Source organism: Electrona antarctica (genome assembly GCF_951216825.1).
Source record: "Electrona antarctica genome assembly, chromosome: 11".
Lineage (NCBI taxonomy): Eukaryota > Metazoa > Chordata > Actinopteri > Myctophiformes > Myctophidae > Electrona > Electrona antarctica.
In genome coordinates this window covers 39,237,150-39,244,746 of record NC_136792.1, presented here as the reverse complement: position 1 = coordinate 39,244,746, position 7,597 = coordinate 39,237,150, and the positions used below count along the sequence as shown (strand labels likewise).

The 7,597-nt window shown below is 42.4% G+C and overlaps 1 protein-coding gene across 3 annotated transcripts in view; it reads left to right on the top strand.

Annotated features, from left to right (window-relative positions):
* The first annotated feature begins 768 nt into the window (after positions 1-768).
* eml2 (EMAP like 2) overlaps positions 769-7,597 on the top strand; it is a 50,179-nt gene continuing 43,350 nt past the window's right edge. The window contains exon 1 of one of the 3 annotated variants that reach the window (XM_079514812.1): positions 769-874. Coding sequence is in view for 2 of the 3 variants with exons in the window: in XM_079514810.1 (XP_079370936.1) it covers positions 4,064-4,136 (73 nt within the window). In the remaining variant the exon portion in view is untranslated. Of the gene's footprint in view, positions 875-3,871; positions 4,137-7,597 lie in introns of those variants that run through there. The other 2 variants (XM_079514810.1, XM_079514811.1) reach the window with 2 other exon arrangements.

The window sequence follows — 7,597 nt, the reverse complement described above, 5'->3', positions numbered from 1 at the left end:
GTGTGTGTGTGTGTGTGTGTGTGTGTGTGTGTGTGTGTGTGTGTGTGTGTGTGTGTGTGTGTGTGTGTGTGTGTGTGTGTGTGTGTGACGGCCGGGGGTCCCTGGTACAACATAATGGGGGTCCCTGCACCACATAATGGTCAGATGGGGGTCCGTGGGGGTCCCTCAGTGGTACAACATAAAACATTAATTAATTTAGGATTCTGCTCTACAACTCACAGGTTGGATGCATTTCTCATTGTGTCCAGCAGGTGGGGTTCAAGTTAACGATGGCGAGTTTGTTACCAAGGGAGACTCTTTGGCGGAGCCTGTCCCCCTTTTTGAAACTAGCTCCTTGCCACTCGCCCTACACACTTCCACTATGTTGTTCATGATTGCTGAATCCATTCCAAGCATTAGTTTTGCACAAAAAACATTCCTTGGGCCATAGATAGCTAACATAAAACCTTGGTGTACTCACATCACATGTCCGGGTTCATAGGGGCTCTATAGGCTGGCAAGTAGTCTATGAGAGGGGAGAACGACACCAGCTTCCCCCTTAGAGCTCCGGACATGTATAAATGCATAATATAAGGTGCTTAACCTGATGCCCCAAATGTTAGAGAGGCATACGGGGTCCTTGTGCAAGTCCGTAGTTTTCAACAAAGAAGTGTTTTAATCCTGTTTGTGGCCTATCCTGTCGGAAGTTCCCATTGGCCATAGATGGCGGTAGTGAGGGAGCGCATCCGGTGGAAACCGGAATTACGCTAGAAGTAAACAGGAAGTAAACGAGGGGGGGATGGCGTTTGGCCACAAACTGGATTAAAACGTATTTATTGAAAACTACGGAATAATACATTGTATAAGCACCCCGTTGGCCTATCTGGGCATCAGGGTAAGCAGACTAAGCACCTTATATTATGCATTTGTACTGTACACATGTTCGGAGCTAAATGCAGCTGGCCTGTGCAGTGGTGTCGTTCTCCCCCTCAAGGAAATGAACACTAGACTCTCGTGGATTGAAAATGTCAAAATCGACCAAATACATCTACGAGAGTCTAAAACGTATATTGGGCTACTGCAGTCACACAATGCTGGCTGTTGTTGACGTTGACATATACCACGTGATATTGATACTATCAATTGGGAACACGTGCGACAGGTGTCGTACACCTTTCCACAATCAATTATTCAGCTGTGTAGGCCTACAGAAAACAAGGGAAAGCTACACGTATTGCTGCAATGCTCGGTCCCAGGCTTACCATCTGCGAAAAGATAAAGAAAAGCATAGTATACGTAGGCCTGCCCATGCAGTAAAGTTTCGGACTGACAGTCGGACATGTTTAAATAGAAGCACAAATATAATATATTTCTTTAAATATTTATATATAGGCCTATATCAGCAATTACTGCAGTCGTCTTTTCATTACGCCATTTCAAATGGCTGACCAACCAGTGGCGGTGGAGAGGCTGTTGCTATAGTAACAGCGGTAAGCGGAGTAGACATATTCGCCCCGGCATATGACCAGAGAGAAGAGGAGTACACTAGTACAGACAGACTACAGAGAGGGGGGAGAACCTACCGGAGCGAAAGGACGCAGCAAAAAAAAGAAAGGGGGCTTGGGTTTGTGAATGTGGAAAAGACGGGGAGAGGGGGGCGAAATAACCAAAGGGAAATAAGAATAAACAAGACAGGACGGACTGCTCGGGAGGACGCAGCCTACCTGTACCTGTAGCCACGTCTACGTACAGGAGAGCAAGAGACGAGGAGGGGAGAATGTCGGAAAGAATAGCTTCATGTGGGAGCCTGTATGACAGCACTCAGCTGCTGCTACAGTACTGCAACAATGGTAAGGCTGATTCTTTCCTTTCAACGCAGAAAATTAACCCCCGAAATGATTACAGGTCTTTCTATTGACTTGAATTTCATTCAAGCACAAATATCACTTGAATCGGCTGTCTTGCCATCACCTGGAGATCTACTGTAGTACTGTTATTTGTATATTGCATGGCATAAGCTACCTTGTCTTCAGAGCAGAGGTAATGCTGAACTTGCTGCTTTGATGGCCACAGAAATATTGTTTTGGATTGCCCATAGTCATATTTTGTAGCCCACCCTGATTTATTTTGGCTAATTGTATAGCCTATATTGTGCAAATTATAAACAGTGATTAAGGATATGGCCTGCCATTATAATAGGCTATGTCAGTCTGCAAAATGAGTCTGATGCTCATTATGCATTTTGCAGAGACTGTTTCACCAGTGCCGCCAGTAGCCTATATTGATATCTTATTATGACCAGGTTTATGAAAGAATGAGCATTCATTTAAAAACTGAAAATGCATTTAATGTGAAACGAATGGTAGAGATCTCATACATACTGTAACAATTTTTCACTCCATTAGCTGTCTGTTCTAGGTCTATTCTAACTAAAACATGCTGTGATGTACTTACACTAATAGACTGTCTGACACCAGAGCTCTGATGGAAGGGAACCCCCCTGGGCTCTCTCTCTCCCACCTGTAGCCTCATGAATATTTTCTTACAGCCTCTGTAGTGCTAGTTGTCAGGGGCAGCTTTGGATACATGCAAATAACTCAGCAACCAGGAGATGATAAGTGGCATCAATAGTGACAGTTTTGCAAAGTAGAGGATTATGTTTCCTTTCCTTGAATGTGTCATGTTGTCACTCATGTTGTCGATGCAAAAACATGTTTTACTTGTGTCAAACACATTAACACAACTCTGTTTGTACTGGGGTTGGACACAAGTGACATTAAGGCCTAATCTGTTGCTTAGATTTCAGTGTCATCTGCAATTTTGTATTTATAGAAATAAATGTGCACTGACCACAACCCTGGTATAGCACAACAAAGGCATATTTTGTGATCCAAAAGAAGACGATGAATAATGCTCTTTTCCATGCAAATTATAAAAAAATATATAATTTCTCGTTATCATTATCTTGACAGTGATAGATCCACAGGATGTTAACATTTATGCAGATAGGATCTCAACAGTCTAGATAAAAGAGCAGACAGACAGATGGATAGACAGTCAGTCTGTCACAGACATATTGAGTTGCCAGGTGGAGAGACAGCAAGGGGTCATGGTGTTTCATTATTAGCATGTTTATATTCCAAGAGCAGAACACATGACCACTAGTGTACAATTTCTCCAAAGTAGCTGCAGACCCATGGATATTTTAGTATATGGTACAGTATATAGTATTCAGAGAACAGAGGCCCGGTACAGGTGACTGGGACCAGTATTTTGTTTAGTCTTTGATGGACTGTGCGGGTGAAGGGTGCAGAAGCTTAGTGGAAACTGGAAAGTGGAATCATGTTTGTAAATGTAGAGCAAAATTATACAACAAAACAACAATCCATCCAACACTTTGGTCCCGAACAGAATCTCCAACTACTGGCTGCATATATGCTCCCTAATCATTTCTGTTGTTTATTTTGGTAATGAAACGAGAAAAAACACATTAATACAATGCCTGCATTTGTTATCTCTGAAAACATATACCAAAAAGTGCAGGCTGGTTTCTGCCCAATTGTATTGTTTTGTAGTTGTTCCCCCATACCTCCACACAGTAAAATGTATGGCAGTACAAGGGAGCAATACAGCATGTACTGTATAGTGAACTCTGGTTTAAAATAGTTTACACTGAGTCATTGACAATGTTAATAACAGGGCTTTTAGATTCTAGGCTACGGCCTTATCTTGCACTCAGCGCAACACATGCAGGCATACTAACATGAACCATAAAAATATTGAATCATTTGTGATTGACCTTTGATACACAGTGAGTGTATTCGCCCCGGCATATGACCAGAGAGAAGAGGAGTACACTAGTACAGACAGACTACAGAGAGGGGGGAGAACCGGAGCGAAAGGACGCAGCAAAAAAAGAAAGGGGGCTTGGGTTTGTGAATGTGGAGAAGACGGGGAGAGGGGGGCGAAATAACCAAGGGGAAATAAGAATAACCAAGACAGGACGGACTGCTCGGGAGGACGCAGCCTACCTGTACCTGTAGCCACGTCTACGTACAGGAGAGCAAGAGACGAGGAGGGGAGAATGTCGGAAAGAATAGCTTCATGTGGGAGCCTGTATGACAGCACTCAGCTGCTGCTACAGTACTGCAACAATGGTAAGGCTGATTCTTTCCTTTCAACGCAGAACATTAACCCCCTAACTCATGTTGCTAGAGACTAGAGGTCTTTCTATTGACAATCACTTGAATCGGCTGTCTTGCCAATTGCCATCACCTGGAGATCTACTGTAGTACTGTATGTGCATGGCATAAGCTACCTTGTCTTCAGAGCAGAGGTAATGCTGAACTTGCTGCGTTGATGGCCACAGTTTTGGATTGCTCATAGTCATATTTTTCACGTAGCCCACCCTGATTTATTTTGGCTAATTGTATAGTATTTTGCTTCCATGCCATTTGTAGGCCTATGCATATACAGTATATGGTGCACTGTGTTCTTTACATAAATAATGTACACTAATTCTCTGATTAAAAATAATAAATAAAAAAAACAGCAATATAACACACTGGCTGAAGGTTTGATACAATATATGCTATGACATTTACATCTTTAAGAAAAACAACCCAACAGATTCAGCACCATGGACAGGGAGAGAGTGACTGAACTCTTAACAAAGTTTGTATTTTCAAACAAAGGCAGTTTGTATTGGGGATTACTGGAGGGGGCAATAACCAATTTGCAACCGAAATAGAGCTCGAATGAAAACAGTAAGTAAGTAAGTACATTTTATTTATATAGCACTTCACACTCAGAGAAGACTCACAAAATGCTTTACATACAACAGAGAATAAAAAACAAAATAGTACAGAACAGAAAAAAGCCTATACAATTGATCTAAAAACAGGACAGCAAATAACTATACAAACATGCATGGTAAAACATCATGAAATATCTGGAAATGCCTGATCAGAAAGTAGTGTTTTAAGTTTATTCTTGAAAATGTCAACAGAGGCTGCGGATCTAAAGACCTGAGGAAGAGCATTCCACAGTGTTGGTGCTACAACCTGAAAGGCTATGCCACCTTTTGTTTTAAGTTTAGTGTTTGCAACAGTTAAGACCCTGTTCAGCAGACCTTAGGGCCCTCTCTGGCACATAACGTGGGACTAGGTCAGTTAAATATTTTGGAGCGTGTGGATTGTGCAAAGAATTTGACCGATTATGATTATGTAAAGGTACAGTGACAGTAGTACAGACAGCTGCTTTTTTAAACCAATGACTTTATTCAAGACATATCGGTAGACATTTCACCGATACGATATGCCAAATGAGGCCTAATTAATGGCCTTCAGACTAATAGGCTTTGGATCGTTCAAGCTATTGGGGGTTTTGGGGTAATGTGGGCCTTCGGACCAATGGGCAGTCCCTGATGCTGAACTGCATGCATGCACCGTCCTATGCCAATGAACACGGATGCACTAGCAGCAGCATGTGTGACGACCTGCTCTACCTCTTGAGCCACAGTCGCCCCAGATGGCAAGGGAGTTGCTCCATCTGTAGCCCACACTCACACATAATGGTTTGAACTAGTCTAAAATATTAGTCAGACTGTGTTGCCTATATTTGGTTAATGTTACATAACTGGAATGCCTGTAACTCACTGAATGTGTTCAACAAAAAACAAATCGGCAAATCAATTTGTAATCCCCCTCATTCACAGGCAGGAACACCCACAATGGGACTAAGATGCAGAGGAGGAGATGTTGCAGGAAAGAGGCACTGCATGTGAATGAATGAATACCAGACTTTTGCAATGCGATCGATTAATATGCTAATAAACACATCACCCCTGATTCCAACCAATTCCCACTCCATTATGTTGACACCAGTCCTGCTGGCAAAGAAGGAATGGATGGTCCTCCTGCCGGACAATGTTGTTGTCGCGTCTGGGTGTACCCTCGACCTGGATTAGTTGCTCCTGTGTTCTAATCTGGGTATCTGAGATACAAGTGGTCCTGCTCCTGTTTCCTGATGGTGGTGCAGTGTTCATTTTGTTGACTAATTTTGTGTCGCATTCACACCTAACCTAATACTTCGGTAGACTCGATGCGAATGGGCGGAGAAGTTGGGATTCTTGCATATTTAATTTGCTGCGGTTTGCCTTCACACTGCGCTGTCATCCACAGCAATTGGAAACACAGCAGGGAACTTCATCAATGTGTTCCATTCATAAACTACACAGTGAAATCTATAGTGTTAAAATAATACTCTCACTCTTGTGTGCACGCGTGCGTGCGTGTGTGTGCACGCACTGTTCTTCTGGTCATGTGGAGGCACAGCGCAGACACCAGCACAAAATGAATCCGACCTCCGCTTACATACAAGTTTATCGACATGAAGAAAGTTCCCACTCCCTCCCCACACAGTGACAGCAGAGACAACACTCCATGTTTACGCACAGACGTACTGAATATTCTGTACACTAGTGTTTTTTATGTGTTTCCTTAAGCAATTGATTAAAGTACTCGTCCTCATATTTCAAGGGCTTCAGTCTCCTTATTTGCCCACGTCTATCCACGGTTAAACGGGACATCTTTGCACTGCGTAAAATTAATATCCCTTCCCATCCCGTCTCCAACTGTGTTTAGCTTAATTTCCTTTATTTGCTGTGGATTGCATTCCCACCTGCACCGAATCGAAATCAAATGCGATTGGAAGCGAAGTAGAATGCGGTTCTTTGATGCACATTAGGATTCGAATGAGGCTTCACACCTGCCAAACGCACTTACCAACAATGTACAGCAGGATTCGTTTTAATCGCAGTAAAGCTTTCTGGTGTGAAGGCGACCTAAGACTAAAGACTAAGTCGACGAAGGTTGCACAAGTGAGGCTGTGTTGGTCGCGGAGTGGATGACAAAGGCTTCTAGTTCAGAGCAGACTAAAAATTACCTTTTAGTCTGCTCTGAAGAAGGCTTTGCCGAAACGCATCAGCATTCGCAAATAAACATGAGCAATTGCATCTGAGCCAGTCTTGCATCTTTTATTTTGGAGTGCCGCTTTTTCCATTTAGTTGGTTTATGAGTTATGCTATTGAATATCTCTGCTGTCGGGCAGAAACCAGCTAACTCCAAAATGTTCATTTTTCAGGAATTGGAAACAAAATCACCCCTATGTGAAGTGAGGGGCGCTCTTATCATCTTACAACATCGAGGAGGGAATTCGGTATACCTCCATTCATCTAACTCATGTTGCTATATGATTAGGTGATGTAATGATGATGTAAAACAAACAGTGTCAAAACAAACAATAAATTATCTTTATTGTTAATGCCATTTAATGTTTGTGTTAGGGACAAGATGACGTACATTTTCCCTTCATTGTCAATGGCGTTTTTAAAACAAACATTGAACTAAAAACAAACATTAAACTCTCTTCATTGTCAATGGCGTTTTTTTTAAACAAACATTGAACTAAAGATAAACATTAAACCTGTATATATAGGAGGGGCTAGTGCCCCTCAAAATGGATTGGCCTGTCCTCATCTTTGGGAGTCTAAACCGTATGCCATACTGTATCTGACAACTACTTTTTATACCCTTCCTTCCTTCCCTCAGTAAACTGT